Source organism: Anabrus simplex, chromosome 1 (assembly GCF_040414725.1).
Source record: "Anabrus simplex isolate iqAnaSimp1 chromosome 1, ASM4041472v1, whole genome shotgun sequence".
NCBI lineage: Eukaryota > Metazoa > Arthropoda > Insecta > Orthoptera > Tettigoniidae > Anabrus > Anabrus simplex.
The window spans coordinates 1562037971-1562051411 of NC_090265.1; the positions used below are offsets into that span (position 1 = coordinate 1562037971).

General features: G+C 40.2%; 1 protein-coding gene across 2 annotated transcripts in view; it reads left to right on the forward strand.

Annotated features, from left to right (window-relative positions):
- Positions 1 to 13441, forward strand: part of Abcd3 (ATP binding cassette subfamily D member Pmp70) — a 211360-nt gene that overhangs the window by 59442 nt on the left and 138477 nt on the right. For both annotated transcript variants that reach the window (XM_067138123.2, XM_067138124.2), the window contains exon 4: positions 10467 to 10536. In XM_067138123.2, coding sequence (XP_066994224.2) covers positions 10467 to 10536 — 70 coding nt within the window. The remainder of the gene's footprint in view (positions 1 to 10466; positions 10537 to 13441) is intronic.

The window sequence follows — 13441 nt, forward strand, 5'->3', positions numbered from 1 at the left end:
GATTAATATTGCATAACAAAAGTCATAGAGATAAAATTTCCAATCATTTATGACTTATACAGTTTTACTGTACTAACTATGGTAAGAGATATTCATGAATTTAGACTTCTGTTGCTTAATCCATATAAATGCAATCCATACAAATGCTGAGCATTGCTAACATGGAAATACTGTTCGATCATGTTATCTGGCGATGGTGGTAGTTTTTGTCACAGTTGTCTTAAGGTGAAAAACATCATGGTCATCAGTGTTATCAACAAGGAAAATTGTGAAGATGATTATCAAAATGAGGAAAAATCGTAAAGGAACAATCGCTTGAAGAATAAGACAAAAGGGAGTCATGAAAGGAGCAAAGAGGACTATCTTTACATTAGATACCCTAATATCACAGAGTCAAAAGAAAACTAAATGTGAAGGCCTACATCATTACAAAAAAGTGGACTTTTCAACCCCACCATCTCAGATTTACATGAAATTTGGTAGGAAGTCAAAAGTATATGAAGTTCTACATACACACAAAAAAAATTGCCCTCAGTGATTCACAATATTTATACAGCAGGGTTGCAAACATGATTTTTTTAAATGCAATTTTTTTCTTGCATGCTGTACAAAACTAACTCATAACTTCGCTTCTAATTGAGGTAGAATCTTTTTGTTGGTATTACTTTGAAGGTAAAGGGACATGGTTTCCATTTTTAAAAATAGTTGCATTTTAAAATACTGATTTTTCATTCCAAGGTCACAAGAAGTGTAGACCCAACATGCATATCACAAGTTTGGACTTGCCTTGTGTGTGTGTGTGTGTGCGCGCGCTATCTGTGTCGGTGTGACGTAAAGCAACTAGCAAAAAAAAAAAAAGTACTTGAAGTAGAAGCAGCAACAGTGGCAATGACTAGTTTTACTAGACCAAAGCAGCATTAGCTTGACGCCCTGCTAGAAGATCTCAAGGTTGCAGATAGTAGAGCCAAAACCAGTGAACTCCGCCAGCATGTGGAACAACAGTAGGGAATTATTATTATTATTACTATTATTAATCTCCTGGCTTCGTTGTTGATAAATTGTTTTCTAGAATATTCTCATAGTCTTCAATGTTTCAACTGGGATTGGAATGTACAGTAAACAGAACACCTTGAAAGATTATAGATAGGAAGTTCGTATCCACAGGACATGTTCATTAATATGTTCTGCAGAAGCAATTAGCATTTGTCACGTAGGTTCAGCATGTGTCCTGTTGCCTAGTAATCACTGGGTCCTCCATGGGCACTGTTAACTTGTTCCATGCGTGATGGCATTGACACATATAAGGCATGAATGGCGTCCTGGGGTATAGCCATACATGCTGCATTCACCTGATTCCACAGTTCATCTTTGTTGGTTGGCATTGGATCACAGCGCTGCACCCGTCGTTTCACCATATCCCATGCATTTTTGATTGGCGACAAATCTGGTGATCGGGCGGGCCAGGGCAACAGTCTGACATCCTGTGACAACAAGAAGGCACCTATTTGTGCAGCAACATGTGGTCGCGCATTGTACTGCTGGGGTGTCGTGCAGAAAGGGTATGGCTACGGGTCGCAGGATGTCATTCATGTAGGTCAAGCTGGTCACAGTGGCCTGGACACGCACTGACTGTGATTTTTGGTTATACCCAATAGCACCCCACACCATAAGGCCTTGAGTTGACACTGTATGTCAATATATGCTTCTTCCCCTGTCTGCAGCGAACCAAAATACGGCCATCATTTTCAAACAAACAAACCTGGATTTGTCTAAAAACACTATCTGCTACAATTCCTGTCCCCAGCGACGTCGTTCCATACATCATTACAGTCTAGCACGTTTATGCACATTAGTCAAAGGTAGGCAGAGAAGTGGACGATGAGTCGTTAACCCAGACCGTAATAAACAGCGACAGACTGTCACTCCTGATGGTGTACGATGTGTTACACTGTTGCGCCAGAACCGAGGAAGACGCAGATCCTTCCTGCAGTGCCATTCGGATGAGGTGTCGATCTTTTCGGGTTGGGGTCTAGGTAGTGCGACGAGACCCATCTCATCGTGTTCTACGGCCTTCTGTGAACCATTCTGTACATACCCGTTGCACTGCTGACACACTTCGTCCCATACGAGCAGCAATATCCCGGAAGGATGCAATGCATCATGTTCTCTTGTGCCAATGTCTGCTCAAGTCACACTAATCTATTACCTTCGGTTTATAACAACAATGACAGTCGCAGGCACATTTTACCGGTCGGTGGTGATGTGCCGAGATATCAGTGTGGACCTTGAACTTGACGGCCGACGTGGTTCAAATGCTAATCATTTCTTCATAATTAATGCACATATCCTGTGAATATGAACTTCCTATCTCTATTCTTTCAAGGTGTTCTGGTTTTTATGAACAGAGTGTAATTGATAATATCCTTGGCAGTGCTTTCTTCTGATCATATTAGGTTTTCTTGGACTGGATAATAGTTACCAACCATCTCTACATATCATTGCAGTAATAATATTTAACAAATGTTGATCAAAGAAATACTCAAAACAAAAAAAAACAAAAAAATTGCACACCAAGGAGGAGTTGAATAAAATTTTGACTGCTCCAAGTATTAACATCGTCAGTCTAAGGATAGCCAAAATGAGTTACAATCATCACTAAAGCCATTACTTCAGTATTTTTCACCTGTATAAAAGTTGTATAGCCTGACTCCCCAAATTTAGCAGCAGTAATAGATCTTAACGTCATCTGCTAGGAGAATAACAGCACAAATAAAATTGTAACTGTTGTTACGATGTTTGTGCAAGGGAAAAGTTACTACGTTAATACTTGGAGCCGTCAATATCTTATTAGTACACCTTGGTCAATACAATAAATGTTAAGTACAGCCATATTAAAGGTACGGTACATGTTTTGGCCCTGTTAGGCCTTCTTCAGCCTTGAAAAAGGAATATAAAATATATAGAATACTCTAAAGAAAACACCACACTAAAAATCCATATGAAGGAATTAATCTTGAAACTTTTTAACTTGTAACGTAAAAACAAATGTAACCAAAAAATCATACAGAAGAATATAAATACTTATTCTTGAAGTCTTGATGATAAACATCAATATGTAAGATAGCATCAAAATTATTGTCCTGTAGAAAAGTTTGGATATTGACAATTAGAAAAAAAAAGGAGTGAAATATGTTCTCAATACGGAAAAACAAAACAAACGTAGCAAAAATATGAAAGTAATAGTCTGCCAAGGTGGACTAATTACATATTTTCTTTACTGTAAAGTCAATACAGAACAAATATGAGATTCTTCAATTGCATTCCAAGGAGGAGTTGTTCCGAATGAAACTTCATACAGGTGTTTCTAGTCCAATGTGAGTAAGTGATTACAGTATCAGATTAAAAGAAAAATTTATTGAAGAAAATTGAACAGTTGAAGTGAGATTCTAGTACTCTGTGAATCCACCTCTACCTTGGATACAAGATGTGGTGTGAGTGGGCAAGAAGACACATAGGTTTAGTATGGTATCCTGCAGCATATCTGTCCATATTTGCTGCAACTGGTTCTCTAGAATGTCTAAGATGCTGAAATTCACATCCTTGATGGTCCCTGAACATGTTCAATGGGCAATAAATATGGCAGTATGGCAACATTGAGGAGGCACTCTTGATACCCTTGCTCTGTGCGGCCAAGCATTATCTTGCTGGAAAATGCGTTGTGAAAGCCTTGTCTTGAGGGGCAACACATACAGCTGCAGTATGTCCTCACGTGTCGATGTGTTGTCAATGTCCCTTGTATTGCTTCTAGGGGTGATCAAATGTCATAAGTGATGGCCCCTCAGACCAGCACACCAGCACTTGGTGCGGTGTATCACGTCACAGCAAAGCTAAGATTGAAACGCCTGCCATAAGGCCTCCAGACATGAAAATGGCCTTCTTCAGTGCAGAAAGAGAGGCTCAATTTTTCACTAAGGTCAGCCCGGTTTCAGTCCTTGCTAGTCCAGGTTTGTCGTTCGCGACACCACTGTAAATAGAGATGACGTTGAGTATGTAGGACATGTAATGTGCCCTATGAGACTAAATTTTACCAAGCCCCTAGAAATTATTTGGGTAGACACATGGTCTATAACCATGGTGCTGTATGTACCTGGATGACGGACACCGTAACAGCTGATATGTTCGTGCTTGTTGAATGATATGACGATCCTCTCTCTTGATGGTCATTCGAGCATGTTCTGAGCTCAGCTGCCATGTGTTCATATCCTTTCACATCTGTTGGTCAAACCACACACTAACAATTTGATCAGAAAGAGCCTAGATCATGGGTGATTTGTCAATACAAGCATCCATCCTCGTGCATTCTGATAATGTGTCCCCTCTCAAACTCTGATAACTGGGCAGAATCTCTTAGATCGTATCGTAGAGGCATTTTGAGTGGTCGGTGACCTTTCCACAACTAGAAGCAGCACTCTTTATATACGAGTAGCTTCTGCAAGCATTTATATGGTCCACAGTTGGCAGCTGGTTCATGACCTCCGGTGACAAGACCGTTTCAGCTAGTCGTGTCACAGTGCTAATCATTTGACCATCTGCTTGAGGTATAACTGCAAGCAGAGTTTTGCAGCAAAATGACAACTCCTTAGTACACAGGTTTTTTTTTCAAATGTGAACGTATGGTGGCTCCTTGGCTGAATGATCAGCAGTAAGGTGTTCAGTTCAGAGGGCTCAGGGTTCAGTTCCTAGCTGTATCAATAATTTTAACTTTGTTTGGTTAGTTCATCTGGCTCAGGGACTTGCTCTTTGTGTCAGTCTTAATACACAGATCTTCATTCACACACCACATTACCAACCACCGTAGGAACACACAAGGTAATAAGAGTCACTGGTAAAACCTCAAGTAGATTATGGTTCCAGTGCATGGGACACTCACCAGGATTACTTGATTCAAGAACTGGAAGTGATTCAGAGGAAAGTAGTACGATTTGTTCTGGATGATTTCCAACAGAAGAGTAGTGTTACAAAAATGTTTCAAACTTTGGTACGGGAAGACTTCAGAGTATAGAGGCAAGCAAGTGATTGATTGATTGATTGATTGGTTGATTGATTGATTGATTGATTGATTGATTGATTGATTGATTGATTGTGAATACATCCCCACATGTTGGGTTGGCATCAGGCGATAGGTATATTTATAGGAAGTACAGTTCGATTATCTACATCTAATAACCGAAAACCGTCTATAGGTATTTCGTTGTAAGGGAGTATGTGCGAGTCAAATTCATAAGGAGTGCTAAAGTCTGTATATTCATAACTTCAATATCATTGATGACCCACAATCCTCTTGTCATCAAACTGGGGTAGATCTGTATGTGCAACACAGATCACGCCCGCAGCCCCACCAGAGACTGGGGAAAGCAGTTGAAAAAAGAAACTAAATGTAATTGGAATCGAAGAGTTACGGACTACTGATGTCATTATTGTACATCTCACCAGTTGATATGGTTGCAGTCATTGCGAACCGTACTGTCCTATCTTTTGAGATGATCATGGGCACAAGAAAACCAATGCTCTAACTACCTTATAACTAATTCTTAAGTTTGTCTTTCTTAAATACCATAGGTATTGTCTTGAATAAAGGCTAGACAACTAATCCATCACATTCAGTCCTCAATGGAAATTGTTATAATAATAATAATATTTGCTTTACGTCCCACTAACTACTTGTACGGTTTTCGGAGGTGCCAGAATTTGGTCCCGTAGGAGTTCTTTTACGTGCCAGTAAATCCACTGACACAAAGCTGGCATATTTGAGCACCTTCACATACCACCGGACTGTTCAGGATCGAACCTGCCAAGTTGGGGTCAGAAGGCCAGCGCCTCAACCATCTGAGCTACTCAGCCTGGCAATGGAAATTTTGTTTTGCTATACTCAAACTACAGTCATTACCAAAGTCATGCAACTCTTGTAGCCATTTTATCTAATTCTAGATTCAGACTCAAGAGTCAAGAACTCAATGTATGAATTGACAATTTCAGGCTAATTAAAATCTGGTGACCCCATTTGACATAATCACATGATGGTTTTATCACTGAACTTGTTTAAAGAATTACATTTTTTTTAAATTACGTCAATATTCGGACTTATTTATTTGCTTTATTTAGCCTGTGGTTTTTAGTGCTGGGAGTGTCTGAAGACATTTTCAGCTCACCTGGGGCAGATCTTTCTGTTTGTCGTCCATGGGCGACCTCTTACATTGGTGTGTGAGAGGGGAAAATCTGGTCATAAAACGTAGCCTACACTTGTCGATTAACACCAAAGGGTCTGCTCAAGGCTTAAATCTCTATCCTATGGACGAATCACCATCAACAGCATCATATGTCCTCACTCTGTGAGCAGAGCTAAGAGTTTTCAAACCGAGCTCAATAGCTGCAGTCACTTAAGTGCGTCCAGTATTCGGGAGATAGTAGGTTCGATCCCCACTGTCGGCAGCCCTGAAAATGGTTTTCCGTGGTTTCCCATTTTCACACCAGGCAAATGCTGGGGCTGTACCTTAATTAAGGCCACAGCCGCTTCCTTCCCACTCCTAGCCGTTTCCTGTCCCATCGTCGCCATAAGACGTATGTCGGTGCGACGTAAAGCAACTAGGCAAAGGGGAAAAAAAAAAAGAGTTTTCAAATGATTCAGGTGTTTGGTATGTAGTCTAGTGATTAGAAATTATGTACCGCCACCTCCCCTATCCTGCCTGGCAACATTCTGATGGTGAAAATTTTTCCCACAAACGGAACTCAAACCGTTTAACTATTATATCAAACCCTATAAACACCTTAATGATTATGGCCACCAGGTCGGGCTAACATTTGAATGAAGGTGTACTACACATAGGACTGTATATGAAAAGATACGAAATAAGGTGACATACTATATGTGTTGCCACAATTCTGTATCCTGTGTTGATATTCACAGTACCAGTAATGCTTTTTATCAAACATCACAAGACATTTCGTGGCGTGTTACGTTGCTTTTATAACAATGGTTTAGTTAACTAATGCTGAGGGTGAATTATATACATTTTTATTACGATCTGGTTACCAAGCAGATCACAAAGTACATATAAGGCCGGGAGTGGTTATAGCACAATAGTGATGAGCGACAATACGAGAATGTTAGGGTGCAATCGGGGCTCAGGGAGGAATTTCTTGCATGCCTCCATTGAACAAAAATTACAAGAAAATTTATCACCGTAGCAAAAGAGTAAAGAAAATGGCGAAGTCAGCTTCCACATGTGTTTCCAACAAAAATCCCCGATGTGGGTGGGGGACGCAGATGAAGAATACACCTACAGTATCCCCTGCCTGTCGTAAGAGGTAACTGAAAGGGGCGACCAAGGGATGATGGAATTAGAACCATGAGACTACTTGTGATTAGTACCATCGTGTGCATTCCACCGAAGCGGGGGCGCGGGCACGCTAGATTACATACACTGTCAATGCGGGAGTAGGTGCCGTGCGTTGCACTAAATTGTGTTGGTTCCTCAGTATTCAGAATTGGTCTCCATTACTTACGAGTAGTACTACTATATGAGGAACACCACAGGTCTACGTTGCCTGTGATTAGTACCACCGTGTGAGGAACACCACGGGTTTGAGCATTGCCCATGATTAGTACCACTATGTGAATAACACCATGGGTCTGTGTTGCCTGTGGGTGGTACCGTAATGTGTGATACACCGTGGCTTTACATTGCCTATCATAAGTACCACTATGGGAGCAACACCATGAGTTATTAGTACCACTATGCAAGTAAAACCACTGGTCTAGCGGGCAAGCGTGATTAGTCCCGCTATGTGAGGAACACCATGGGTCTGCGTTGCTTGTGAGTAGTACCCTTATGTGAGAAACACCATGGGTTTGTGTTACCTGTGAGTGGTGCCATTATGTATGACATACCATGGGTCTACATTACCTGTGATTAATACCACCTTGCGAGGAACACCATGAGTCTGTTACTTGTTATTAGTACCACTATAGGAGGAATACCATGGTTCTGCTTTACCATTGATTGGTACTGTTATGAGGTGTTGGTGACCTGGATTTTGTACCCCTTTGTACAACAAGCATCGTCTCAGAAAATAAAACCTTGTGAATTGGATCCACTGATTATTTTGGATTCATGGTAATTTTTTCATCGTCATTCATTTTAGATTGTAGTCGGTGGATACATTTTATTTAAAGTTTCAATTACCGTATCATTTCGTTGCACCTCGTACCATTAGGGGCAACCTACCTGTTAGGCCCCTTTAAACAACAAACATAATCATCCAACAAAAGTAGATCCTCAGCAGGGTTACTGAAGTGCATAAAAGCTCAGACTCCCAAAGGGAGCAGTAGAAGCAAATAAGGTGTACCCAGACTTGTGGGATCAGGAATAATAATATTTATGATAATATGAATAATACAAGTTACTAATATTCTGTGGATTTCAAAAGAGGAAGGATCAAAATTGAACATTAAATCCAAACTTCCTATAACTCATTTAGAAAGTATGATTAACACGTATGATAAATTTCTCAAAATACCTAGAGTTTACATCACTCCTTAAATATGAACAAGGAATCTTCAACATAGTCTACAATGAATGGAGAAATTGAAAAAAAAAATCACAGTATTACTCACAACCAACCTCAGTCATATCAAAAGATAATTTAGAACACACTAAATGGACCTACTACAAACAAAGCAGTCACTAAGTAAGGACTTAAGAAAAGTAAGGTTCAAATAAAGGGAGGTTAAACAATGTTTGACAAAAAGGGTGCATCTAATGACATCTAACCACCAATGCTAGTAGTACCATTGCTGAGAGGAAAGAGAATATGTTACAGTCGACCACATGAATTATAAACCGGATAGTCAAAATAACATTCAGTTAACAGGGTAAGCCTCCTATTTGACTAAGCAAGAAGTCAAATGTTGATTTGAAAAGAATGACAGCCCATGGAATAAATTATATTAAGGTTATTGTGCAGTAAGCACCCCTAAGAGAGATTATGCTCTCCTAGTTCATAGCTTGCAATTTCAACATGATTTTTCATCAGTCTACGTATACTTGTGCGAGCAAACTACAAAGCCTTGTACCGGGTGTCCACAATTAAAGTTACGTTGTTCAGCACAGTACAGCATGGGCTGTAATAATCACAGGAGTCCGCACTCGCGAGTTATGGCAAAAAAACGATTAGTTCAAAGTTTTGCTAGCAGGTAAAAATATGGCGCTGTAAGCAGTCAAAACATGTAGCATTCTGTAACTCGGTGATAACAAAGTTGGAAGCTACGGTTCTACTCTTATCGAATCGATTGAAGACATTCAAATATATCTGCAGTCACCGCACAGGGAAGTAACAGGGACAGCTACAGATAAGCAGAACAAAGTGATCTGTTCAGATCCTGATTTTGAATTCATCAAGCTTAAACAAGACTTACCGTGGTGAAAATGCAAAAGACGTTCAATTTGACGTCACTTTGTCCCAAATGTCTTCATTTAAGTATAGTCACTTTTTGTGGCATAGAAAGATCATAATTTTCTGTGTTTAAAGGAGAATGTGCTGACAGTCGAGGCAATTTGGAGAACTTAGTTGTACAATGTTTCAAAAGAAGCTGAAAATTTAACAATGTTGAACTGAATTTTGATAGTGCTTATTTTCCATTTTATAGTGCATGTTTTGCCATTTGATAGTGCATGGAAATCCAGGCTCTAGTTATTACTCTCTCCGTTCAGTCTTTATTGACATTTTATTATTAAAAATGTAAAAACTTATCCTTATTTTTATGTGATCCATAAGATACACCAACAGAGTTTATTCTAGAATATACCCTGTTTACTCATGCATATCACACACCCTAATTTTTGGAGTTAAGGGAGAAAAATGATCCCTGCATATATCTTCAGGAGTGGCATACATTCTCCCACACAGTTAAGTCTAGCAGTCTCCCCTTGTCTTGATGAAAGCCTGGTAAATAGAAAATATAACATATGATATGATGATTATAAGAAGGAGACGTAATATTTTTCTTCTGTACAATGAAATGAACAGAAAGAACAGGAGAGCATGTATGTTTTGTATGTTTGTAAATATTAAACTGCATGTTACAAAACCTAATAAAATGTAATTCAGTATATTACATGAAAGTGAGATTCTTAATTTTAATCAAGTTCAATATTATATCTTTAACCTTGAATTTTAAACTAGAATCATCAGGAAAAACTACAAGATATATGTGAGCAAATATGGTAATTGAAATTAGGTGAACATGATTCAGAAAAGTACAGATTTCAAACACTCATTAATACTGTCTAATCTTAGACCACTGCTTTAAAGTATAACATCCATTTTCTGCTTCATGTTATGGTGAGATTTTTATTCTTTTAAGTGGATTTCATGTTACTGAAACATTTTCTCTTCATGTTTTTCAGTGCTATCATCAGCATGGACAAGGATTTATTTAGAGTTCGACTGATGAAGTACTTTGCTGCTATGCCTTTGGTGAGTAATTATGCCATCACATTTTTGGTACATTATAAAGAACTTTCTTAAATACCGAGCAAGTGGCTGAACATTTGGATTACGTAGCTGTCAGCTTGCATTTGGGAAATAGCACGTTTGAACCCCACTGTTGGCAGCCCTGAAGATGGTTTTCCATGGTTTCCCATTTTTACACCAGGCAAATGCTGGATCTGAACCTTAATTAAGGCCATGCTCACTTCCTTATCATTCCTACCCCTTTCCTATCCCAGTGTCACCATAAGATCTATCTGTGCCAGTGCGACATAAAGCAAATTTTAAAAATCAAAGAGCATTCTTAAATCATTTGAAGAGCACACCAACACCAGTTTCAGAATTTTTGTATGTGTGTTATGCATGTCTGCTTATTTATGCTGTTAATGTCTATCATTCAATCTGCTTTCATCTCCCTTTATTTCTCTTACCTTCGGTGGCGGAGTCTACTGCTCTCTTTCATTTGCCTCACATAATCCCATCACCAAAGCTGGTTCATATGCACAGCTTCATTTTGATTTATTTATCATCAACAGAGTCATTACTTCTCCAATTGCAGGTGATATAATAGAATTCAAATAATAACAAAAACAAGCAAATAATAATAATAATAATAATAATAATAATAATAATAATAATAATAACTAAGCAATATATACATATTTACAAAATACATATGGAAGAAGAGAACATGAAAACATAAGTATTTATAATACATAGTAAGTCTCATATTGGTTCCGTATTGACATCTACTAAACATGTACAGATACAAATGTAAAAGATCCACCAATTCAATACACTATATATTCAGATAAAAGTTATTACAGTAGAACCTTGATAATTCGAAATCGGTTAATTCAAAATCTTGCCTAATTCGAAGAAGCTCTCGTTCCCAGAAACATGAGATACGATTTTGCATGTTATTTAAATTGTTTTATTCGAAATACTGATAATTCGTAATTCAAAGTACAATGTCGGCACCATTGCCAAAATTCAGACTTTTAATTCGAAACTGGCTTTACGTTACAGAGTACAGTAATTTAAATTCAAAATTTATCCACGTCATGATAGAACGTGTGTTCCGGAACTTGGAGGGGTAGCTTTCCGCACTTACACTCACTTCAGTGTGTCTACAGTGTGCTTCATAATTGCTAAGTTGAATGAAATCGGAACTTTCTTATTTAACCTTTGAAGGAACGTCGTAATATCACGCAGCAGGCAGTGTGCGGAAAAACAGAATCCACGAACACTGGTGATGCCGACAGTTGATGAAAAAGCATGGCTCATATAATCAATTCATGGGCACCGAACAACATTGTCATTGCCGATGAAACTGCATTGCTTTCTTTTAATGCCAAGCCCAAACGGTCTTATGGTTTTAAAGGAGAAAGTGCCAGCCGGAGAATCATTGTACTGTGTTGCAATGCACAGGGAAGCGAGAAACTTTATCCCCTCGTCATAGGAAAGTTCGATAAGCCACAATGTTTAGGGCGTCGGGCACTTTCCGTACAAGTACGAGGCATCAAAAAATGCAAACAGTACAGTAATCCAAAAAATAATGCATTTGAATAGTGTGATTTTCTTTTTCCTTTCGTTGCATGAGGTTATGTTTGTCATTGATTTATCCAAGTGCATTATTTGAACCTTGTAAATGCACCTTGTTGGATACATTTCGGAAGTAGATTTTTCCATGGCATTTGAAAGGTTTAAACAGTGAATCGAGGTGATTACATGCATTAATGGGTGTTAGAATACTTTGTGACGCAGCAAGTTTTTACATTTCTGAAGTACACTGACTGACAGAGCAAATGCAACACCAAGAAGGAGTGGTCAGAACTTTATGTCAATTGCAGGGTAGACTGACGTCACTGAGGTATGCTCATGATGTGAAATGCGCCGCTGTGCTGCGCACGTAGCGAACGATAAATGGGACATGGCGTTGGCGAATGACCCACTTCGTACCGTGATTTCTCAGCCGACAGTCATTGTAGAACGTGTTGTCGTGTGCCACAGGACACGCGTATAGCTAAGAATGCCAGGCCGCCGTCAACAGAGGCATTTCCAGCAGACAGACGACTTTACGAGGGGTATGGTGATCGGGCTTAAAAGGTCAGGTTGGTCGCTTCGTCAAATCGCAGCCGATACCCATAGGGATGTGTCCACGGTGCAGCGCCTGTGGCGAAGATGGTTGGCGCAGGGACATGTGGCACGTGCGAGGGGTCCAGGCGCAGCCCGAGTGACGTCAGCACGCGAGGATCGGCGCATCCACCGCCAAGCGGTGGCAGCCCCGCACGCCACATCAACCGCCATTCTTCAGCATGTGCAAGACACCCTGGCTGTTCCAATATCGACCAGAACAATTTCCCGTCGATTGGTTGAAGGAGGCCTGCACTCCCGGCGTCCGCTCAGAGGACTACCATTGACTCCACAGCATAGACGTGTACGCCTGGCATGGTGCCGGGCTGGAGCGACTTGGATGAGGGAGTGGCGGAACGTCGTGTTCTCTGATGAGTCACGCTTCTGTTCTGTCAGTGATAGTCACCGCAGACGAGTGTGGCGTCGGCGTGGAGAAAGGTCAAATCCGGCAGTAACTGTGGAGCGCCCTACCGCTAGATAACGCGGCATCATGGTTTGGGGCGCTATTGCGTATGATTCCACGTCACCTCTAGTGCGTATTCAAGGCACGTTAAATGCCCACCGCTACGTGCAGCATGTGCTGCGGCCGGTGGCACTCCCGTACCTTCAGGGGCTGCCCAATGCTCTGTTTCAGCAGGATAATGCCCGCCCACACACTGCTCGCATCTCCCAACAGGCTCTACGAGGTGTACAGATGCTTCCGTGGCCAGCGTACTCTCCGGATCTCTCACCAATCGAACACGTGTGGGATCTCATT